Source organism: Anneissia japonica, unplaced genomic scaffold, assembly GCF_011630105.1.
Source record: "Anneissia japonica isolate Jap-2015-1 unplaced genomic scaffold, ASM1163010v1 scaffold256_len832006_cov191, whole genome shotgun sequence".
NCBI lineage: Eukaryota > Metazoa > Echinodermata > Crinoidea > Comatulida > Comatulidae > Anneissia > Anneissia japonica.
The window spans coordinates 413288-439523 of record NW_022691310.1 but is presented as its reverse complement, the minus strand read 5'-3'; the positions used below and the strand labels follow the sequence as shown (position 1 = coordinate 439523).

The window sequence follows — 26236 nt, the reverse complement described above, 5'->3', positions numbered from 1 at the left end:
TGAACACTTTAAATATATATTTTTAACACTGGTACAGATGCTGACCTTAACTGCGATTCAAAAACCCCTCCATTTGGAAATTATTGTGGAGATATTCATAAGAGAAAATTAAATAACTGATGCGTCTAACTACATCAAAAGCTTTCTGGATGAAAAGTCTGGTATTGGTGGGACGAGTTCTGAAGTTTTGCTGAACGCAGTTAATCCCTAATATTTTAGAGATTGTAAACTTGCAAAACTGTGGGTCCAACAAGATTTAGTAATCCTATCTTATATAAAGCGATAAAAAAAAGAGACATTAAATTACATGAGCACTCTCTTGTTAATTTTTATTTTAGGTAAGAATTTTTTTTTTAAATCAAGATTCGCTCTCAGTAAAATATATCATTATGGAAACTCTGAACGTCTTGCGACATTGTACCTATACTTGACTTCTCCAAACGGAGCCCAGCATGTGCAGACACCTTTATTTTTCTTTTAGTGTCCTCAAATGTGTTTATATGTAAAAAAAAAAAAAATTCGCACAACTCAGTTAGAAATGTACAGCTTTATTACAAATACATTCCATCAAGCACACGTGTTAACAACATTCTGATATACAGTAATACAGTACTAACAAATTTTGATTTTGCCACACGCGTTGTTCAATATATTTATGAGAAAACAAAAAATGTGGTAACGTCATTATTTCATGCGTATTTCTACCGATTTAACTGGTCTTCATGCTGGTCCTACATACGATATTCAGAAGTTATGATTATGTCAAAACTACACATGGCTTGTTTCAGCTAGGTAAGAACAGAGCGAAGCGGTTTTCGGATTTGTTGCAGTTTCGAAATTTAAATCCGTAGAGAAATTCTCTGTGCGGAAAAAGGATTTCGATTTCTATGAAATTTGGTTTTACACACGACAGTATTTATTATTTAGAAGTTAATTTACACAGTATATTTTGAAGTTAATTTTGATTATGTCAAAGTTCCACATGGCTTGTTTTAGCTAGGTAACAACAGAGCTAAGCGGATTTCGGATTTGTTGCAGTTTCGAAATTTAAACTAAGCAGGAAGTTCTCTCTGCCGAAAAAGGATTTCCAGTCCTATGAAATTTAGTTTTACACATGACAGTAAAATACTTGACTTGAACGTGTGGCAAAACCCTCTTAATACAATATAAATAGTAGCATAATCTATTTTTCATACAGAAAATACTGAAGAAGCTAAAGACAAATGAATATTGGACGCAAATTATACTGCTTTGTAATACATTAACACCACAACATCTAGCATTACTATGAGCTACCATGGATACAGTATCTTTGTTGGCAACTCTATCCATCGTGTTTCAAATACCATAGTAACATTTATTTAAAACCATAGCAACTGTATCCATGGTAATACTTGCAAATAAGTTGTCATAGTTTTCCCTATGAATATTCAGTTCAAAACAAGTCATTCCCAGGAACAGATGTATGACTGCTTCCTGGCCATACATACTGATGCTGCATCAAAAACCCTTAATCCACTGAATTTATATAGTCATCATTATATAAAGAATAAACGTCTATATTACACATAGATGATTATATATTATATATTATTTTATCAAATTTTATCCACTGATCATTTTAACACTGTAAACCAATTTTTTGGCAAATTAATCAATCAGCATTCTCTCAGAAAATGTTGCCTCAAAAATACATTTGCTAAAGATGTAGAAACAATTTGGAATACAATATACTATTTTAAATCTTATTTGTTCGCTATCATACATATATTCTGTTGAAAAATCAACTCAACTTTTTAATATTAGAAAGGCCCACATAAAAATACTACTTAAAAAACCTTGCAACATTCTCTTTGTTCATTGTATTTTATGTTTAAAAAAGTTTGAACTACTGTACAAGTAACTTATTAATGGAAATGCTAAGGCATAGAACTTTATAATACAATTTGGCAATAAATATTACTTTTTACAAATGTGGACAGATTATATTTCTTCATATCAATTTAGTGACGGATTATTTCTTCACATCCACGTAACGACTTGTTAACTGAAATAAAGTACTGAACAGTGCTAACTAGAATGAACTTTGCCTTTTATAAATGAGAGTTAATGTTTCATTAATTTGCATATAAGATACAAAATGCATCAAAGAATTCTTTTGTTTATTAGGAATAAAAAAAATCGGTCGCTTTTTGGAACATCAGCATTTTAAGTATAAAAATTCCAGGCTATTTTACAAAAATATATAAAAACACACAGTACTATACCCTGTACAGAGACTAATTTAAATACAAATATACTTACTGGTACTAAACAACACAGGCCTAACACTATTTCATATGTAAATTAACGACTGATTCCCAATAGACTAACAGTAATCAAGAGTGATAAGGTATGTTAGTGGGACTTGTATAATATTGCAAGAATCTACTATGCGTTTATTATGTTACTACGGTCATACAAAATGTGGGAGCTGTTGACGCATCAAATAACATTCAAACTCTCAACCACGAGGTCGGAGGTTCGATCCCTTGCTTCACTGTGAATCCCGTTTTGCGTCCTTGGGCAAGGCACTTTACATTTATGGTTGTCACTCTCTACCCCACCTCTTTCCCCCAATAGTGCAAGTGGGTACCGGATAGGTTGAAACAACAATGTGCTGAATCAAATTATGTTTTTGCCTCACATGTTATGTCCTGATTATTGCCGCAATGTTATAATGTTACTTAAGTGTTTGATTCGATGAAAACATGCTTTTTAGAAATCTACAATACCTATTAGCAAAATATGTTATGTAATTATAAGAACATTATTATTCTATTCACAATTTATTCATAGAACATCAGTGACATTAAATTTTGTATTATTGTTATCACTATTGTTGTTACTTTTAATTTGTTTACATCCTACCAGGTACCTATTTCTAATCCTGGGTGGACAGTGGCAAGGCCTTGCCCCATGAACATATGACCACCACTGGATTCAAACCCACAACTAAACAATTGTAAGGCCAAACACTTGCCATTGTTCCACATAATTTCATGTACAAAATTTATCAGGTTTGGCAGATTCCATCCGTAATAAAAAATGATAATATTCGTAAATATTTACACTGGTAACATTGGAATTAATAATAATAATAAATATGAAGAAAATGATAGATAAATTAATCAATGATAAATAATATAACAAATTTAATCAGTAATAAAATTATTTTTAAAAATTAGAATATAAAACCAAGTTTAATGTATGAACATTATTATAAAATTGCATTTGTATGATAAAATATAATTGCATATAATACCAAAGTAAATTTCGACACTAATGGTAAAAATAATAAAATGAATTTAAAAAAAAATGCAATTTATTAAGTTTTACGTAATAATTATATTTTCATGATTACTTGGTACTATTTATGTTTCAAATATATCAAGGTTTTTATTTTGGACGGATAAAAAATGGCTCAGAAAATATTACACTTAATATTATATATCACATCATACAAAATATCAAACAAAATATAACAATACAAAACAGTTTAAGCTTTTTTACAAGCACTTCAATAATTTTTTTGCTACATATACTCAAACACAAACTACTATTAACAGATATATAAAATGACTGAATTTATCTAACCCCATCTCAACTGATTGAGGGCTCTCTCTAGCCATATGTGGTAAAAAATAATGACTAGGCTTGTATATAATGTTCACCGTGTTAACAACATTAAGCCAGTTCAATTCAACAGAAATAATTGTATACAAACCTATGATATAAAAACATGGTATGAGGCAAATTTCGAAGTTCACACATAATCGATGGTGATCAACAGTATACCTCATCACAATAGACACAAATATTCTGTTTGCTGCGTTTATTTCCAATAAAATTAAACACTACTTTTCACCCATAATACACTTGTTTTTGGACCTTAGTGATATAATAATCATCTTGTTTTATGTCTCGGAGTCAACCTCAGTGCTTTCGTTGTCTAATGTTCTTCCGGTGCTGGACAGGTTACGGGCGTTGTTCACATAGCCATTTATGTGTGGATAACCAGAGCTTGGTGAACGTACAGACAGAAGACTTTCATGGGGATGGTAATCAAGGGATGGTGTATAGCTGGAGAATAACAAAAAACATTACATCGTTTAGCATCAAGAATTTAGAAAAGAGGCTCCCAGCGGAAGCCTGTGTCTATGCCCTATACTCCCTTACTGTATTATGTTTACTAATAAAGTATCCACAAGGGATTCGGTTATCAGAAAATGTGTGGTGTTGTATTTTTTTAAAGACTTTGTACAGTAATACGGTACTTCAGATCAGACATGACCCATCATGCTCCTCTGCCAGACTTACACTTTCAGCCATCTTTAACTGCCAGACGACAAAATAGTGAAAAACTTGTCAGAAGCAAGAGCAGATTTTATAATTATGATAAAAATGATGATGATGAAGAATATGAAAATATAATAATGATGATGGTAATGATGATGATGATGAACATAATTGTGATGGAGATGATGATTATGATAATTATGACGAGATTACAATAATGATGATGATGATAATAACAAAAATGCTAATAATAATATAGTTACACTTTATTAGCACAGAATGCAGAGGCGTCACAAAATAATAATGAAAAAATTAGCAGATTCGTACCTCATGGAGTTTCCTAGCCCGCTGCTAACGGATGCCTTTGGTGCTCCATAACTAAAGGATGACATTGGGAGACTCAATGGAATATTTCCTGGTGACACAGCCTTGTTGATTTCCTATGTAGAAAGGAGTTAATAATATTATGCTAAACAGTAATAAGAATAGTGAGAATCTTTATAACTGCTATATTAAAAAAAAAACAAAATCAAACCAACAAAAAAAAACTATAATTTCTTTTAAATGAAGCAATTTGTTTCTGGTTCCATAATTACTTCTTTTTGTTTCTCTAAACGATATTCCCTAACAAGTTTTTCAAGAGCAATCCGCTGCTTGCTGAGTGCATCTACTCGCTCTTGAAGAACGCCATTCTCATGGTCCAGAAACTTCAAACGGTATTCCATCGTTGCTAGGTTACGAGACTGGTCTCTGGACAGCTCTTCATTTTCACTAAACCTTTACAAAAGAAAATGTTAAAATCAACAATAGTGATGTTTGTTATTGTCACTTGCAGTTTTAATGTTGTAGTATGTCAAAACAAGAATGTAGAATGCATCTATAGTTTAAATTTTCATTTGGCTTATAGTTTGGGCCAAGTGAATTCCCCACTGCAGATTAAGAAATTTGCATTAGGTCTTACAGAACTTATGCCACAGAGTACAGGAATGGCCAGCTAAGTTTAAACCAGAACCCTGCATGTGTGTACGTTCCTTTGTATGCAAAAAATAAACACAAATTTGCGAATTGCGGTAACTAATAGTTTGTACGCTTTGAATAATTGTGTAAAATATTAATAAACATTTTCACAGTCACCAAAATCATTCATTGCATTCTACCAAATTTGAAACTATTCAGACTTACAGAATTTCAGTGGTAACTGAGTGTTTGACCCACCACCGTTGTTGTTGGCACCATTGTAATAATAGAATTTCTGTTCTTTTTTTTATATTTTAAACTAAACAAGTTTAAATACTTTTATTTTTAATATTAATCATACTTGGCTAAAAGTTCCCGATGCTCGGACAATAGCTGTTTGTGATTGGTCTCCATGTTGTTCTTCCATTGTAGTTCCTGCTGCAAGTCTTTTTTCGCGCTGGTCAGCTCCTCCTGCAGCTTATTCAAACTCTCGGCCAGAATCATTTTATGTCTTGTGAAAATCTGCCTGAAATGCACATTTATTGAAAGAGTATTCATTATCCCATGCAGTGTTGTTTAGTAATTATCTGCCTCGATAAAACACTCTCCCCACTGGCAATAATGCTGGAGCTTACTATGGAAGGGGACGTCCCTCATAAACTCTCTTCTTTGGTTTTTACCAATTTGATTTGATTTTGATTGTTGGTGTTCTACACACGGCCAACAAATTTCCAGAATAAACCATTTTATTGGTAGAATTTTGAGATGCATTCAATTTTTTTACTTAAATAATATCATGTCGTATAAATGATGCAATGTATTTCCAAAGATTCTGATTCAAGTTTGTGAAATTATTCCACAAATGAAAACAGCAAAAAATAAACACTTGAGGAAAGATATCAGGATACACATCCAAGATCTTCCTCAATAACGTTCAGGTGATATATTAAATTGAGTATTAGTTCCTCCTGAAAGACTCAGTTCCTTTTCCTGCTATCGTTTATTACACCTTATTAGTGAGATATTGGACTCTGGTTCAGTTTGGAAGACTGAAATATATAATGTGTTCCCATAAGAGTAAACTTTTTTTAAATCAAGAATGAATATCAGGTCTGTATACAAATTTTATGTAGAGTTCTCAATAAGGTTATAACCTTTAACCTTTAAGGTATAAATACTTAGGGAAAAATCAATAATGAATTTCAAGTCTAAAAATATACACTTGATTAGATTTTATTGTTTTTTTTAAATATCTTGATTATTTTTAATTATAGTGCATAATATTTAGGCAGCACAATAGTCGAATATCATATTTGTAACTGTTCATCAGTATAAGTGCAGTCATGCATAGCTCGTGTAACCTGCATATGCATGCTAAGTTTTAAGCTGTTTATCTAAGTTGTGCAATACCAAAATCTCAATAGCAACTACTCCCTTGATTAAACAAACTGTAACCAAATAAATTATATCATTCTAAGCTAAGGAAATATAAAATGATAACTTTTCACCTAATTCATGGGAACATACCACATATATTCATATATGTTTACATTACAGGATTTAAAATATTATTAACTTTGCCTTTTTTGTTTGTAAATACCGATAAATTCTTTTTCAAAACAAATGCATGTCTTGAAATATACAAATAGTAGTCATATAATATTCACATATAAAAATAGTACCTAGCAGACTGGAGCTTGTTCTTGTGGTGTCTCTTTTGATCATCGTACTTATGGATCTGAAGGTGAAGTTTCTCTGCTGTCTGTAGAAGTTCAATCTGCAACTTCTCTACCTGGTTTTGGAGGCTTGTTAGTTGGTCTTCTAGCATCTGCTTGCCCTTTTCAGCCATGTTTTGCTGTGGAGATTAGACATTTAAAGGCAACAGATTCATTATTGAAAAGACATTATTTTATTTTTTTAATAATATTTAACATTAGGCACAGGAGTCAAGGACATGTCACACTACAAATTTAATTAATTTAACCCTATTCTAAGTGGCAATCCCTTCACAAGACAAATATACACTTAAGATGATTTACATAGAAAGTCTCATTATGAGGCTAAGCGAATCGAGTTGAGTTTTGGTCATGAGATCAGTCCTGTAAATTCACTGATTTTAATAATTGTGAAGCTGCACAGAATGTTTTATGGCACTACACACATCGATCAGACTGAGTACTGAGTAGTAAGGCATAGTATTCTTTAATCTACAAGGAGTCGTTGATACAGTATTGAGATTTTGGAATTGCACAACTTAAATTTTCCTGATGACAGTCAGAGCAATCCCACCGAAAATTTGAGACAACCAACCAGTGGTTTTAACTCAAAACCATATTTTTACACGTGGTGTACCGAAGGTTATTGATATCGTTAATAATCCTGTTATCATGACAGGAATTGAAACAAAGACGCAGGGACTGGAATGCAGGTATCTTCGGCACTAATCTATTCAACTCCACTTGCATCATATACCTGTAATTATCTGTATTACTATTTTCATGACACTTTAATGTATTTATTCCATTGTTTATTTGTTTCTTATTGTAACTCTGATTTTCATCGGTGACCATGCCGTAAAGTTTGTTTTAAAACTTATTTTGGTCACCATCCACACACTTTTATTTTTTTACTCCTTCTAAATAGTTTTTTTTAAAATTATTTATAACTTATATTGCATATATTAACTTAACTTTACTACATTTTGTGTGTGGAAAAACAATAAACAAACAATTATATACCACAAGTGGCACAAATAAAAATTAAATTATGTATGTAAACATGCAATAAATAATGTGGGGGTTGATAACAGAAATAATGACAATTTATATTTTATAGAATGAATGTATGTAGAATACTAATGCCTACACTTAACTACTGTTCTCAGTCTGATGAACAATATAGTTTCATAAAACATAATGTGTAGCTAGTTAACATCACAAAATTAATTTTTTAAGAACATGTTAATAGCGAAAATAATAAAATACTTTGTTCAGTGAAACTGCGAAAATTTTAGGATGCAAAAAATAAGGGCTCTACAGTAATTGGCAAAGAAAATATTTTTTAATAGCTTACATAATAAAAAGTAAGCTGTGTAATATAAGCATTTAAATAAATATCATATAATTTGTGACAAAGCATGAATTTTTTTTAATTACATTCTATAATAAGCTTTAAAATGATATATACACACAAACGTTTCTCTTAATTTGATTTAATTTGTCATTTGTTTTATTACCACTACTTGATAGCCTTCATCTTACCATGTCACTAATGGATTTGTTGTGGTCCTCAATTGTGTGGAGTTTATTCTTTGTCTCTAGGAATTTGTGCTTGAGTTCCGAGTTGTCTTGGTGAAGTTGGTCTTCCTTATTGCGGAAGAAATCTAACTGGTTCTTAAGTTCCTCAATGTGCTGGTTTTGTAAAGATCTGAGGATTTGAAAGCTCAAATATTAACAATTATATACTGTACCTCATATATAAATTCTAGGCATCTGATTGGTTAAGAAGTGGGGCAATAGAAAGTACTATTCCCCTCATAAATAGTACTTTTTTGACCTGTTGCGACGTGAAAACAGTAGGCACACTTCAGCCTACCTTCAGCCTACGGTCTCCACATCACCTCGGGGCAATAGATGTCACCATTCCCCTCATGAGCAGTCAATATTTGTATAATAGCCAAATGGAGGTTTCTCTTTGTAACACAAACCATGATGAGGACCGCACACATGGAATTTTTAATATATTTTCGAGGCCACAACAACATTGTTGTCGGGCTGCATGTGGCCCACAGGCTGCACTTTGCTCACCTGTGTTCTAGAAACAACCAGGTTAATAACTCAACACTGGAGATTCAGAAAATATACAGGGGTTTCAGCATTATCACAGCACAATAGGAAAGTTAAATGATTGCATGCAAAAAAGTGCATTACTTGAAATTACCTTTGGATTCGTTCGTCTTGTATTTGAGATTTGTATCTCAAAATTTCTTCTCTACAGTTCTGTAATTCTAATCGTGTTGCTTCGTAGTCTTTTAGTTGTTGCTGTGCTGTCTGCAGCTTCAGTAGCATATCATCAACCTCCTGCTGTAACTCTGGAATCTTTAATATCGAAAATGAAATATAATATATGTAACACTAATAATAAAAATAATACAGATTAAAAAACATAATAATATAAACGAATAAGTTTTCCTATTCATCATAATAATTTACATTAACATGTCTAAAGTTTTATCATATGCATTGGATATTCTGACCTAACAATACTGTTTTTTATCGGATGAAATTTTAATTACCCTTCTTTCAGCTGACTGCGCTCTGTGCTGGACTTTACCCAGTGCTGATGATGACACTTTGACCTCCGCTTGGTGGCGCTCAAACTCAGACTCTCGTTGTCGAATGATGTTATTTTGCTGAAAATAAGATAAATATAATGTACGTGGTTAGTGCAACTCTTTAAATGAAAAAAATAATACTTATAATATCAACAAAAATTCATGTAGAATATAATACAATGTTTACTACATGCTAACAACTTTAATAAAATTTCTCACCTATTTTATGTTTTCTGAGTTTGATATTATCTCTTTACCACCAAATAACAAACGTTATTCGTTTTCTTATTCTTTGAATAAGTACTTATTTTTGTTTTACTTACTCGCTCTACTTCTGTTTCTAAATCCTGTCTTGCTGACTCACTGGTTGACAACTTCTCAAGAAGATCTTTCATCTGATTCCACAGCTAAGAGGAAAAGGAAACAAACATCAAAACTCAAACAATAAAAATTAGTTGCTAGGTAATCAACATGAGTTCTTCATTTACAAGGAGAAAAGAATTACAACAGTTAAAGCAGTTGATTGATAGGCATTTTATTTTGCCCCCAAAAAATGATGGTGGGACTAGTATATATCACAGTGAATACATTTGCATTGTAATGACAATAGTCTATAACAAGCTGTGCGGACATTAGTATATCACAATAATGCTTTCAATGTGAGAAACAATAACATTTCAGATTTGTTGTTTCTAGAATTCAACCAGGTGTAAATAAGTCATAGTGGAAATGATGTAAAAGAAGTGTGATATATTGCACTTTCTTTGTTTCAAAGCCCAACAGCGAAAGCCTTGAAGCTAAATGGTCATTCAGTCAGTGGTATTGTGAGTGTAATTTGGAAACAGCTGAAGAGGAAGATATCAATTTGCAGCAAGTATACTATCTATACAAACTTAATAAATTTTAATAATTATATTCAATATTTTGGAATTCATTACTTTTTTCATTTATTTTATTTCCACAATCTTTATAGAAGGTGACCCATCCTGCTAGGTTGATTAATGATATTCAGGCCCTCTAAAACAATCCAATAGCAATAAATAATACAAATTACATAATAGAGATCTAAATTAATAGATATTTACCTTAGTCATTTCTTCCTCGAGAACTTTATTACGGCCTTCCACATCGTTCCGTAACCTGACCTCATCTTCAAGTCTGCTGTCACCATTATGTGAAATGCTAGAGAGACGTGTGTTTTCTTTGCGAAGCTGACTTAGTTCCTAAAAGATAGAAATGCCACACACATCTATGAATAAAAAAGTCAAATTATTTTGCACTTAAAAATGGACATTTCCACCTCTTCGATATTATTCTTATGATCGCACAAAATGACAGCGTACACCTGTGCCTTTGTTGGACAACACATGTGTTTGTTGTACTCCTGGCTCTATTCTGAATGGTCTGTTGTCAAGATTGATTGGTCTGTCAATCAAACAATAACATCAGCAGCAGTTTTATAGAACTAAAATAATAATTAGAGTATTATCATGTAATTATCAACGCTTTACCTCATTTTTTTCTGCAATTTGTTCAAGTACATCTTTGGTTTTTCTTTCAGCTCTTTCAAGTTGCCACTTCAGCTCGTTGTTCTCGCGACCGAACTTCTCACGTTCTTCAATCAATTCCCGTTGAACACGAACCACTTCAACATCTATCGTGGACTAAAGTAGGGAAAATAAATCAGCATAATAATTAACATCTGATGAGATGTTGATGCTTTAATACAACACCAGGGATTTATAACATCAATAGATTTCTTTCCGTTTGAGGGCAATAATGGTGACCTGTCATGCATTTACAGTATGTTAATACATTTGCATGTTAAGGAATCAAAGAATAGTTTAGTCTGAATAAAAAAAAAGAGCAAGTAAATCATGCCTGTTATTTTGATATTATGTTTATGATTGGAATATGAAGTTTGTTTATTTTCGTTAATAGACTCATGCTCTTCTTAATTGTATATTTTAACTGATTTGTTCCATTCATTTGTCAATACTTGAGAAAAAATAACCTGAAATAGGGTGTCCATTATAGTACAAATCTTTTTAAAAATCAGCTTTCTTCCTGACAACCTAACAAAAAATTACCTTTAATTGAAAACTAGTATTATTGACTTTAGTATTGTTGTCATTGCCTTCTCTTGTTGGTGTGTCATTACATCTTATATTTACTGGTTTTTAATTTCAACTTTTGGTTGTGCCAATGTTCAGTTTTTTTTAACATTATCAGATACTCATTACAAGTTTTTTTTTGTTATTGATATAAATGTTTACTTTGATAGTTAAAAAGTGCATTCAAGTTACATTTTATTTCAGCATGCTTTAGTTTCTCTTGGATTTATTAATTAAATTACTTTTACATTGTTTATATGTTTTTGAAATATTTGCCATTTCTTTTTTAGGAAATAAATTCACTACTAGTACTACAACCTATATTGTTGTGATTTTTGGCTATCTGTGTAAGGTTTAAATGTGTTTAATTTGCATAAAAATAACAATGTATTTTTGGCCATAGCGCATTTTAATTTATTTTTATTACGCCTTTTGCTCCCCTGAAACCTCCCAAAAATAAGATATATATATTTCTACTTTTACAAATTTAAAGCATTTATAAGTCTCACGAATACATTGATGACATTCATCAAAGAAACTTTAATTTTTCCTCTGCCTAGATGCTTTTGTCACAATCATTTTGCTAAATAAGAAAACAAAATATTATTTTTATTTTTTTCCGCCCTCATCTGATGATCTTTTAACAAATTTGCTAAACAATGGATTAAAAAAGTCTTGCATTATCAAGTAGATACAGGGTTTGTACTGTGAGTCATTTGAAAACATATTTCTAAATTTAATTTATTATGAATGGTCAATAAACATCATCTAATAGCCAGTGTCAATATTAGTATAACAATTTGAAATTAAATATTATAAACATAGATACATAGACAACTTTTAACATAACATCACAGACATAAAGACGATATCAAAAGGTTATCAAACAATGTATGTATATTGAATAAAATATTAGTATTACTATTAGTCAAATAATGGACTAAATTACAGTATTAAATAAAACACACTGGGATTGTGGGTAATATCAACTATGGCACTTTATTTCTATTTTGCACTATGGTATTATGGAAAATCTACTGCAATAAACTGCTAAAATAAATGAATGATGAATGATATATGATATACGATATGATATTAATTAAATAATGAACCTCACTTCTAAGTTAAAATTTAAAAAAAACAATCAACAAACAAATGTTGAAATCTAGGAGATTTAGATCAACCACATACCAATTTACTTTCAAGCTCTTCAACTTCCCTCTTTAAATTAAAAAAAAAAATAAAATTTGAACTGTCATTATAAGTTACAGCATGAGTAATGTAAATGCAAAACAAATGATGTATTGATTAAAAGCAATCAAACAAAAATACTCGCTTAAATGTTCTTAACAATCATCAGTCCTATATACATGTGTCATCAGTATGGATGTAGTACATAAAACTAGTGTTACACCACAGATAATAGAGGCAACATATCTCTGGGTGTTGACACAATTTACCCAGCAATAAGCATGAATATTAAGACAGTTTGGTCTAATTAATGACATATTTTTGTAGCACTGCTCTGAGTACTTTTAATTTTAACTCAGTGGAGTAGAGAGTTATAGACTCGTTGGCAAGATGCCTGCCTTCAATTTGCCTACAATATAAGTAAACCCTGTTTCCCAGACAATGGATGTATTGAGCAAAATCTTTTATACTATACTTGGTTAGTAATTGTATGTAATGCAGTCTGTATGATTATTTCTGTATAGAAGGCTCTATTTTACTGAATTTGGAACTCATGCAATAAAAATGCTTCCTTATTCTAGGCTTTAGAGTCTGGCTGGCTTAAAAAACCACATACTGTCAAGCATCACAGGTGATGTATACCAAGCATCAGAGTGCCCCAATGATTCAAGGGCCTGGGGAAGAACACTGTACTTGGTTGAAAGTTCAAAGTTCCCAAAAAAAAAAAAAAAAAAAAGCCAGCTGTGTAAATTACTGATCAGTTTGTATGAATAAATAATGCTTTTAATACCTGTCCCTGGTTGGTCATGTTGTAGTGCCTGGATACCTCTAATGTTTTCTGGTTTAGCTCTTCTTTCAATTTTTTCACCGATCCGTCTGAAAGCTTCAGTTTCTCCTTAAGGAAAGCAATCTCAGCACTAGAGTCTGAAGAAAAATTTTGGAATTATAATTTAATTAGAAATCAATGCATTTAACACGTGAAACAAGGCTAGTAGCTGAGTTAAATTTTAACGATGGGCACACGCAAGGTCATATGGTAAATCCATCTCTGCTCAGTGTGAGTGCTTGACGATGCATACCGTCTGCATGTCTATGGCAGATCGAGCAGATTGTCATCAAAAATGATATGTTGTGTGCGTCTACACCATGTTGGGTTCTCTATGGAACCATGTTGGACGCAGTGCATGCCCGGGTTTTACCTAAATTACTTGTAAACAGATTAAAGTGTAGTTTGCATTCAGTGAATTAAATTTGTTATGATGGTGAAAAAGACATCATTACAATTCAAAAAAAACAACAATACTTGGTAAAATTCTGGTAGATTACAAGGGGCAAATCCAGGATTTGAAAGAATGGGGTTTCACAGTTTCCAAAAAACCGTAAAAAAGAAAGGGGGGTCGGGGGTCCTCCCCCGGGAAAATTTTGATTCTAAGATGGCCAGAAATTAGCTCTCCCGACTTCTGAGGAGTCTTTTAATCACCTTTAAGTTCGTCAAACTCAAGGGTCCCCTCTTGAAAAAGGTCAAGTAATTTTATCTCATTCTATAGGCCTGGGGAGGGGGGTTCGTCTGAACCCCCTCTGAATCCGCCACTGATTACTTTATAACAAAGTGATAAAACATATATTTATCATATCTGTCAATATAGAATGTTAATATGACCTGTTTTCTATATTTGCGAATAACAAAATCAACCTCATTGATAAAATTTCCATGGTATCACAAGTATAATTCATCACTTTTTGTATTTTGTAAAAATATTTCAGTAACAATTAAAAAAATTATAATAGGCCTAGTAAATATAATTATCTAAGCTGAGTTAAAATGTAAATAAATTTCAATTCAACACTTGATACATAACCAGCATAAAAAGAGTAAAATTACATCACACATACATACCTGCAAGTTTCGTCTGCTCTAGTTGTAGATCATCTGAAAGTTGAGTATTTCGTCTGTTGCTAGAATCCAACTGAAAAAAAAAGAAAAAAAGAAGAAATGGTAGTATAGAAATAAGAAGCCTGGGGATTAGTATCCAACAAATAAATATCTGTTAGAATACAATAAAACAAGTTAAAATCAACAATAATTTTTCTGCACAATATGATGACTATTCCTTTAAAACTCTGGAATACATCACTGCAGAAAAACTGACAAACACAGAACGGCTATTTTAAGCTCATTCACTAAAATTTAATTAATAAGTTCAGATAGAAACTCCTCTTCATCCTTATCAAAACATACAAAAATTAGAAAGTGAAAATTAAGCATAACAACAGATAAAAAGGTTTAATCCTTTAGAGAGTATTAGAAACAAGTTAATTCTTCTAGATACAGACATACTAATATTACACTTAATGGAAGAGTTGATTAATATTTTGTATTATCATAAATAGGAGTAGGTACTGTAGACCTAGCTGAACTTTGACCAAAGTTAATAATTGATTCAGATAATAGTGGAGCTAAATAGCGTGGTGGTTAAGACTCTTGCCTTATCCCAGGCTTTAAATTTCCAGAAGCACCATTCCGTCTAGCAATTGGCGAGCTATGTACAGTACTTGATGTTGGATGTGAAAGGAATAAAACAATAAGTACTGCAACTCTGAGATAATAAAAGTTGCAGAATAGTTTGCATGCTTGAGATGATTGCCTTGCAACCATAGGTATTTGGTTCAGATCCTGCCCTACCGGTGTGATACAAGCAATTCTCCCATAATGTGGTAGAAAAGACACAAAATGTTAAACTGTCCTGTTAAAGTTTAACTAAGAAGTTCTATATAACAACATGAAAATATCTGCTTTAAACCAATGTACAATTGGGGATAGTGGACTAGAAAGATAAAATTCAGGAAACCTGCACATTAAGGGCAAATAGTAAAATATATTAGATTATCACTCCCGCCTGCGTCAAAAATTCGGGAAATATTGATGCGGGGATATAAAAATTTTTTTTTTTAAACATCGTTTATTTCAACAGCATAAAATAACACGCAATTTTGTGACTTCAAATACATTTTCTTTAAAAAACTTTAAAATTAAACCAGTTTTTATACAATATTTACTATTACAGGCCCGGGTACAGGCCAAATATAAACAGTTCTTCCCTCATCGATAAAAACAAAAGCAAAATAATTTATTGTACTGCTTTAAAAAAAAAAACACAAAAAAAACCACCCTCCCTCATCAATTTTTTTTTTTTTAAAAGAGTGATAACCTAATACTTTTTTCTATGTGCCCTAATTTTGATTGTCAAAAAAAAAGACATTTAACCTCTACTTTCTGATTGTGTAGCAATGCATTCAGTGCCTAGACTACAGGTTTAATTACCTAGAGTACTACAGTAACTACATAATACAAATCAGTTAAACCACTTTAATCAATTAAACAACAGAGTACACCAACCTACTTTAGAACAAAAATTGATCCTGATTTAAATAGCTGCACATCAGCAAGAATAACATTGGGAAAAGCTGACCAGCGGAGACTAAGACTGACAATATAAAAATATCAATTCTATAGACACTTATTGAGATGACCCGCTCCTCACAAAAGGGACAATAGAGTGAAACCTGCTCAGTGAACTAGGTGAGCTACCTAATTATGAATAGTTGCTGTGGTTACCCTACACAAATGCAGGTGCAAATAAAAGTGGGAGGAGAAGAAAGCAGTCTGTAGTACATTTAAAATTCTGTACTGCAATTATCAATGATTTGAAATGCAAAAACAAATCTTTGGACAAAATTTCCTGACAAGCATATTTTATTCTTGATGTAGTATTTTTATTAAGCCAAAAAAAGTTGTGTTGCTTGAAAAGCGAAGGTAAACTTTTCTTAGGCAAAAATATTTTTTTTTTAATTTTTACCAGTGAGGAGCCCAAGATACTTGTATAATGTCTAAAAATACCCACTTTCAAGCTTTTAAGTATTTTTTGATACCTTTACCATGGATTTCAGGCCTGTGATGACTGGCATTTTTTTTTTTGCCTTAAATTATTGAATATTTTTTTTTATTAATATCGATTATCTTCTTGGTATTTTGTTGGATACTGAAGAACTTTAGCAAATGAACTATGACACTTAATAAGATCACTTACTCTTGACCTCACCAGATAATCTACACAAACAATAACCTGAGACAAACAATGACAAGTTAGTGTATTCATGGTAAAAGGCGGATACTTAGTATGTTCTAATGTTTGCTGTATTTATCATAAAACTTGAGTGGATTTCAATAGGATATTGGATAAGATGCTCGCCTTTCAACCCGAAGGTCCTGGGATTAATTCCTGTCACGGTTACAGGATCTTTTTTTCCTGATAAAAACAACTTCACTTTCTAGCCTTAGATTCCTCATGCCTTAGACAACTTAAAAGACCAACAAACTTGTTGGGACAGCTGGTATAGCAAGAAAATAGATAGAGTACTTCCTATCAAAAACAAGAAAAAAAACCAATTGTACTTGGTTGTAAGGACAGACAAAATTACTGCAATACATATTATGATTTCATGCCTCTACCTCTCTATAAACTGAAGTTATTGCATAAAAATATCATTGAAAGGGGACAAAATACTTGACAACAATGGTTACTTAAAGCCCCATTCCCGGCAAAATTTCAGTTTTTAAGAAAAATCTAATTTTTGTATAATGTTATAAAGATTTATAAATATAATACGGAATTGCTAGTTTAACAGAATTTAGACATTCCTAAGAATGAAAAAAATGTGAAATAAGACTGAAATTTGATTTTTTTTGTGTTCCACACAAAAAATAAATGCGGATGAATTTTCATGTTTGATTTTGCGATAGGTCATAAGAAGAAATATCGTAGGCACCGAAAACATTAGCCTATCCAACGCTGCTAGGCTAGGCCTAGCCTTACCTCAATTTAGGTTCTGTTATCACACATAAAAACGGCCGACATGATATTTTCCATTGCTAGTAATGACACTTGTGAAATATAATATTTCATAAGAATTATTTCAAATTTGTTAAAAAACTGATTCTGACTGAGATTTTGACACTTAAACAAACATATCTCAGCCTTAATCGAACGACCATATTGTGCGAGATGCGAAGTACAAAAACTAATCTCATTAGAGAGGGCGCACTTTATTGACTGTATAAAGTATACATAAAAGCGAGAGTATTCCAGTGGATGCGATATACAACCTCTGAATTTGCCTAGTAACGATGAATTCGTGAAGAAAATGGTAATATTTTATGAGAAATAGTCTGTATTCCTCATTTTTTTTTATTCTTTTGCGTAAACCTAAAATTCATGCCAATATTTATCCATGATTTATAATAATTAGAGTAATACAAAAGCATATTTTCTATTAAAAAAAAAAAATCAGTTTTTAGTGAAATTTTGCCGGGAATGGGGCTTTAAAGCAAACATTGTTTTACATTTGACACTTAATTGTATTTTACTTGTGCTCAATCTTTGCGCTGTATAGACAAGAGTGTGAATTTCTAAACTAACTCAGTTTGCTGATACAAAAAAAATTTTTTTTTTGTATAAAAATATGGGCATGAATTTTTCTACTGGAAGTACTGTTTAAATTTTGATGAATTTAAAAAAAAAAGAAAGATGTTTACCAATTAGATCAATGCGTCTGATTAGTTTTCAACATTTTACTCAATTAATGCTGTAACAAGTAGCTAACAAAAGAGTATTTCTATTTATATAGTATACTACACGTCTTTGTTGCATTTTAAGTTTAAGAGATTTAAGCCACTTAAATATTGATGTTGATTTAATTCGCTCTGAATCTGCTTGGCCTTTGTACCTAATAGCATGAAACAAAAACTGCACATTTGTGAAATCGAAGGATGCTCATCACTTTACCATAGCAACCACCTGCTGTATCACATGATCTCATAGATTGTGTTGATCCAGAGACATCTATCAAATTAAACCATTATGTCATGTAATTAAGAATGTATAGTGAAGATTATTGGTTCACAATGGGGTACACTAGTCAAACGCTTTGCACTTGTTTTACTTGTGAGTACATTACTTGCAAATCGCCACTGACATAAATTTTGTACTGTAAGTATCAATTGTTATGAATATATTCTTCTCACTGTTTACTTTCATTGATTTGTTTGTGATTGTTATGTTCCATCCATAATTCGTTTGTTAATCTAATGTAAATTATTGGCAATAAAATGGCAAGTGCTGGCTTGTTGTAGGTATAGTCAATGATTTCCTTGTTTACTTTTCGATAATGACTTGTCATCAACTCTAATTGAAGCCATGAGTTAATTTTGCATTCACTTTCTTTCAACTCTAATTAATGTAAAAAAATATTAACAACAACGTCACAAAAACTATAGCAACCAGACCATAAACCGTCAACGTGTGACGAATTACCACGTGCGTGTTAGTTGCCATGATAATCGCGCGTCGTGCGGTGATTACAAAGGCGTAATGATATTTTGCACTAACATTAGACTGAAATTATATTCTTCGTTTCAAAATTAATATTACCGATGCTGTGGTGTATTGTCGTTCATGAGACTCACTTCGCAGAAAAAATTAATAATTTTTCTGTATCTACTCAAATGTTCTTTTTGTGCACCTCTTAGTCCAACATTGTCAAAATGACAGTTTAATGTTACATAAGAACATGAAATTTTATAAAATTCGTAAATTTTCAATTGCTATAACTTTTCATTTTCTTGGTCAGTTTTCACAAATCAAATTGCAGTTTATAGAAGCATTTAACAAGCTCGCAGTCAAATGATGAAATCAGATGTAACAGACATTGCGAAGTACCCAAAATTAATAAAATAGTAACTAACACAATAAAACGTATGGCATGCATAGACTAATAATTGACGGCTGTACTCGCAACTAGTATCGGATTGTTGATGTCACAGTAAAGATCAAGACTGTAAACACGCGCTATGTTCGAGAGCGGAGATGTGCATCCTTTTGTTGAATTGCCTTGGGCCTATTGTGTGCCACAAGTGAACATTATTGGTGAAGGGAACTGACTTCCCCAGTGTGTCAGTTGACTGGAGCAGGCAATGCCATATAGTTTATAGCTAACTGTCAGAAGTTACTGTAGTTCTCTGATAAAAAATAAACAATAACATGAAAGTGTTTTGCAAAAACCGAAAGGTCCACTGATTAATCTCAGATAAGAAAGTATAATACATACTCCAAGTATTGAAATACACGCCATCTTGTTGGGATTCAATATTTCGACATTAATTATGTCATCATCAGGCCTGATGATGACATAATTAATGTCGAAATATTGAATCCCAACACGATGGCGTGTATTTCAATACTTGGAGTATGTATTATACTTTCCTAAAGTGTTTTGTTTTAGTTTAAAATGTGTACAATCTGAGGGTAGGAAATTATTAATTTATTTAATTAACAATCTTGGTAAACATTTTGGTAAACTTTGTTAGGCCTACATTTGCTGCAAAATTTCTAACATTTCAATTTGACAAAATCTTAGTCAAAAATCCACATAAAGGCTGGAGCACTGGAGTAGCTGCAGCAGGGCTGGAAAAAGTGCAAACCGCTCGACCGGCGGTTGGAGGCAACATGAATGTCCCAGAGGCACAAACATTTTTTTTTCCAGGCTTGAGCTGCAGTAGGCCTACCAATGGTAGCTAGACTAAAAATTGGGAGGGTTGGAGAAAAAATCGGGATAAACCCACTGAAATTGGGAGCTCTAGCTAAATACAGGCTAAAAAACATAATGGTAGATTTCTGCATCATGTTATGAAATTGTAAAATCACAAAACCAAAAGGCTGCGAATTATTGTAAATTGTAAAATTGCAAAAATAAAGAGCCACAAAAATAAAGGCTTTACAGTACATGGGATAAATGTGCTGGGCCTACCTGATCCTGTAGGTCCTTCTTGTCCAGATGAAGTTGCTTAGCTTCATCGATCCACTTCTCTGACTGTTGATCTTTGCTGATCATAGCCTGCAATTCTCGGGCCAGAACATCGCGATCTTTTTTCAGTTCATCTACAAGGTTCTCTAATTCTTGAATGATGCGTTTATTTCGGGTCTCTGTCTCTTCCATCAGAGCTTTCTCACGAGACATCTGCTCACGTAGTTGACGATTCTCGGTCTGGCTGGTGGATAGCTCCTAGTAAAATGATGGAATTAATTTAGGTAAATATAAATCAATTTGTACAATTATCATGGAGGTAACTTAGCAAATAACATTTTCATTATTCACAAATATTTAACATGGTGATCAAGTTTCATATTTTTGGTGGATTGATATCTAAACTAAACCCAGGACTTTGTAACTGGAGGGTGGATGGACTACCTTTCTATTCAATCAATAAAAAACAGTTTGCTTAGAATGCTAAATATATATATAAATATAGTATTTTTTTTAATATAAGGGCAATAGAACAATAATAATAAAATAAATTACAAAAAAGATGTAATAGCAATGCATTAGTGAATTTTACAGACATAAAAATATAATGTATCTTTAATAAATCAATGAATACCTAACAATAAACATTCATCCTAGTACAGTAATAGCAACATAAACACACACAATAATGCAAATACAAGTGGCAAAAATAATTATAATACAAACTGATTAATTGATTAATACAAATTATATAAAAAAATATATAGAAATATTAATACATTTGGTCATGAAATAAAAAGTTTATTGATATATTTCACTCAAAATGGTGTGTTATTTTTTTAAGCATTAAATGAGAAAAAAATCTAAACTCAATGAGCATGTGTTTGGAAACTGTATGTTTTGACAAATTTTTTACTACCGTGAAAATGGTGATCTGATCATGAGGAATTATCTGATAAACATCACAAAATTAATAAAAAGTTTCATAAACATATACTTGTACACACACATGATCATTAAACAACAGTTGATTTTAAAAAAGCAAATAATTGCATGCATTTATTAATCAACAGGCAACAAACAGTAATTATGAAGACTGTCATAAAACATGCAAGTCACATAGGCAAACAGAATCAGCTAAAAAGAATTTATAATGATATACTGTATTGTAAAAAACAAACAAAACTAAAATAATGACTTCAATTAATAGACAAAAACATTCATGAGATAAATCGTTATTATAGGTTAGGTTATCTCAAACTACCTCTTCCATCTCTTCTTGTTGCCTTGTGAAATCCAGATGGTGTGTGGATGTTTTCTCGCGTGCTGACTCAAGGTCAGCATGCGAGTAATCCAACTACCAAATAAGGAAATAATGATGAATGAAAGGAAATAGACAGCAGAAAAATGATAATGGTGAAAGACATGAAAGGCAGACAAATAATCAATCGTTATTAATTATTCAAAGTGGCGCTCTCATGAGAGGAAATGATAATTAATTTAAGGGCTAAAGATCCTTCCTTCTCAAGATTCATCCTTCTATACCATTAACATTTACATTCAGAACTTTCAATTATATAATTGGTCAAAACATTATGTAATATAGTATATTTTTATACTGCATAACAAAAGTCTATACAGTATGTGTATACTAAGCATGTACAGTAGAACCCCTCATTTACGTACAGCACGGGCCCAGAGCCGTTCGTAAATTTAGGCTTTTGAAGCAGGAAAGTTGTGTCTTTTGAGCCTGATGCTGGACAGACACATTGCCTGTGTCCTCAGGACAACTTCCAGATATGCCACTGAGGGTGACAGCCCCTGTGGTAGACAACGAGAGTTGCTGGTACCGTGTTACTTGGTTGGCACCCTTAGGGGTGAAAAGTCACTGATAGAGTTTCTAGTCCGCACATTAAGCGCTATGAGTATCTTGTTTGATGGATACCAGCACTATACAATCTACACTATTATTATTATTACTATTATTATTATTATTATTATTATTATTAAACATTTTAATCTATGTTTGTGTCTCTTAAGGAGGATGTACAAGTACCAGCTATGTGAATGATATTGCAATGATATTTACCTGAGCTGAATTTGATGTATGTCATAAATAAATGATGATCTTGTACACAATAACAAGGCTAACATAAGGGTATAGACATAGCGTTTAGCATAGCATTCGAGACGATTTTAGTCAATTCTAGTATCCCAGGGAAATCATTTGTTCTGAGAATTAAACAAATCTCTATGTCGCCCTCTATAGTTATCTAGCATGTTGCTATACTTACCTTTGCTAAACAGCAATAACAAAATGGTATAAAAAATAATACTGAAAGGTCGACCAATAATCCTACAGCTATGAACATAAAAAATGGTTGCTGCCTATCTATAGTCAAAAGGGAGTTTATAGAAGGTGTTTTTGTTGATGATTGTTGTTGATTTCAGAACCGAGGGCAGGCCACGATGAAAATTATCAAGGGACGTGAAGATGCTACTCTAGTAGACCTACAGTAGGTATAGACGAACAATTGACAGGTTCGCCTAGGTAAGTTTTCTTTTTTGGATGCACAATGCTCAGCATGTTAAGTTACGCACATACAAGGCTCACTAACAATGCATACAGTACGTGTGAACTGTCTGCTATGCACGGCAACCTACACTCATGAGAGGGCCACTTCGAATTGGTCCTCAATACTAGACATAATATTTAAGTATGTATACCAACAACTAATATGTGACTGGCTCTTGCAAACCCTCCGTATGTCCCATTTTTTAATTTCCCACAAGCACCCAAAATGTTTAAGAATCAGAATTTTTAACATTTTCTTGTTTTTGCATTTTATAAAAGATAGGCCTATATTGAAGACCATTTCTGTAAATATCAATGACTAAATCTAAATGAAAAAAATATTAAAATTATTTTAAAAATACAAATCTTAATAATAAACTATTGATTTTGGAATCTTTGGAAGGTGTTTTCACAACACCTACATGGCTGATATCAAATGAAATATATTCATAACTTTGCTAATACTAAACCAATTTCCATCAAATAAACACTTTAAAAAAAAAAGACAACTGGCAGAATTTAAAAACACCAATAACTCAATTTTGAATTTTTCCTACAAACGGAGGGTTTTGCCATAGCCAGTAAAATCTATCACCAATAGGTCAGTGCAAACAAAGAGAATTATGAATATTCATCAAAGAAAGTACTCTTATATATACAAACAATTTACTAAAGTTAGTTTAAAGTTTGCTTTCACCAATTAAATGCTGAAATGTGTAAATAGTATAGTATGCAACAATGACAATAAAAGACATGGAAATGAAAGAACAGTTATGAACAAAACAATATTTTAAAGTTAAATTTGTGTGACAAAGTAAGTTGTTTTATCTGCATTCTTCTCCATTTATGCAACTAATTCTAAAACTACTAACTCTTAAAATATAGGGTGTATATCTATTACACTAATGCAACTCACCTTTTTAGCTAGTTCTCGTTCACGCTCTTCACTCTCCCTCAATCTACGCCTCCAATCCTGTTCGCTCAACGAGCCTCGATGATCTAGCTCTTTAGCACGTCGCTTCTCCCTCTCAAGCATCTCCAAAGCACTCTTGTGCTCTATGGACATCTTCTGGTAGTCTTCCTTAAGGCGCTGCAGCTCTGTCGACTGCTTCTTCTGGAGATCTCGCTCTGTTTTTGATTGGTTCTCCTGTTGAAGACGATAAGACGACAAAATATATGTAAAAAAAATATATATCGTATATTTATTATTATTATTTTATTTTTTCAGTCCTTCAAATACTATTTTTAAGAGCAATTAGTCTTTGTTTTTCAATTATTTTATACTGTATTATTTGTGTAGTTAAGCATCACGGAAACCAAATTTCAAGTTTGCCTTATTTTGTGGTCATGACAATAAAGTTTATCTTATATTAATATTATCTTAAATTAATCTCTATAATATAAAAGTGCTTTAAATCTGACACGATTTACATGAGGCCCAATGTTAGATGCTCTATTTATCATAAACCAGTAGTCGCTGGATATAGTTCACCCTTATGATTCATATTAAAATTAAAAATAAATTATGTTTGTAACTTTTTTTAAATTCACATTTTCTATTCATTGTTGACTATATATTCTGAATTATGTGAAATTACCCCAACCAACAGAATTGTACAACAAAGCCTGGATAATAAACTATCTGAAAGGTACATTTTCAAAGGTCAAACTATTCAACCATTCTGATCAATCTTACCATTTTACTTGTTAAATTTTGTTCTTTTCCCTTCATCTGTTCTAGCTCCTTCTCCGCAAATTCAAACTTCAATTCAAGTGCTTTCTTCTCATCGCTCATCTTCTTAGTTGTTTCCTAGCAACAAGACAAATGATATGATTAAAAAGACTAAAACAGACGAAAAGGATAAACATGACAAAAAAGTAAAACCATAATCTGTTCTAAAACTAATTTTAGTAATTATATTCTTCAAAACATGGCTTCAGTCTTGGCTTCAGATAATCTCTTCCTTCGGCTTCTATTTTCAATAATGTCTCAATACTTGATTATAATTGTATAAATAAACTAACAATCAATATTTCATAATACTTTATAGTTCTCACATATACTGAATTAAAAGAAGCACGTAAATAATATCTATTTGAGTGCTTTGGCATAATATAAATATCTAGCATTATTATTTTAATAAAGTTTTTTTATATTTTCCTCACCTCTAGCTTATTAACTTGTTTTTTGTTCTTGTCAATCAAGGCCCGGAGCTTGATGATGGTACCCTCATGACTGGTCCTCTTTTTCTTCTCCTCATCTAATCCAGTCTGAAGCTCGCGTATCTACAACACAAGATTACACAAGTAAAGTAAAATTACTTAAATTGGAGAGATTATTGTACAACATTGGTTTAATATAACCTGAACAATTTTTATTATACAGTACTGGAATGAACTAAAGAATAAAGTAATACTTTCAAAATCAGTAAATATGGTCTAAAATGGACCATCTGACAAAAATTCAATATAGTCCAACGTTTTTGTACTTCAGTGTACTTTGAATGTTGAATCAGTCATTACTAGCGATGAAACAAATTCTAGTTAACAAAAAAACAAATTTTATTGAGTCTGTAAAACTATTCATACTGAATCAAAAAGGACTTGTTCCACACTTTTCCATGGTAACATAGAAACACAGTTTCAATCACAAAAATAAACTAAAGGAGTTGCTAGAGGAAAGGATAAAGAGTGCAATGAAGCATTAACTTAAGTTGATATTTCCAAGGACCTTTGCAATTTTTTCTTTCAAATGTTTGGCATTGTGACTTCCAACTGTCAATGGACCAGCGATGAGTTCTTAAATTTCAAGCTATTTTAATAGGACATAAATTGACTTCTATTTGATCGAATGCTGGAAATTATCAG

The 26236-nt window shown here is 32.0% G+C and overlaps 1 protein-coding gene across 3 annotated transcripts in view; it reads right to left on the bottom strand.

The window, feature by feature from the left end:
• Window positions 1–528: 528 nt before the first annotated feature.
• LOC117100007 (myosin-4-like) overlaps window positions 529–26236 on the bottom strand; it is a 40030-nt gene continuing 14322 nt past the window's right edge. For 2 of the 3 annotated variants that reach the window (XM_033239542.1, XM_033239544.1), the window contains 18 exons: window positions 25535–25654; window positions 25065–25178; window positions 24285–24515; window positions 20797–21051; window positions 14831–14900; window positions 13724–13857; window positions 12934–12963; window positions 11140–11292; window positions 10714–10851; window positions 9952–10035; window positions 9590–9706; window positions 9235–9392; window positions 8556–8721; window positions 6978–7150; window positions 5657–5821; window positions 4935–5115; window positions 4666–4778; window positions 529–4122 (listed from right to left, as the gene is read on the bottom strand). In XM_033239542.1, coding sequence (XP_033095433.1) covers window positions 3957–4122; window positions 4666–4778; window positions 4935–5115; window positions 5657–5821; window positions 6978–7150; window positions 8556–8721; window positions 9235–9392; window positions 9590–9706; window positions 9952–10035; window positions 10714–10851; window positions 11140–11292; window positions 12934–12963; window positions 13724–13857; window positions 14831–14900; window positions 20797–21051; window positions 24285–24515; window positions 25065–25178; window positions 25535–25654 — 2568 coding nt within the window. In that variant the 3' untranslated portion in view covers window positions 529–3956. The remainder of the gene's footprint in view (window positions 4123–4665; window positions 4779–4934; window positions 5116–5656; window positions 5822–6977; window positions 7151–8555; window positions 8722–9234; window positions 9393–9589; window positions 9707–9951; window positions 10036–10713; window positions 10852–11139; window positions 11293–12933; window positions 12964–13723; window positions 13858–14830; window positions 14901–20796; window positions 21052–24284; window positions 24516–25064; window positions 25179–25534; window positions 25655–26236) is intronic. The other variant, XM_033239543.1, reaches the window with a different exon arrangement.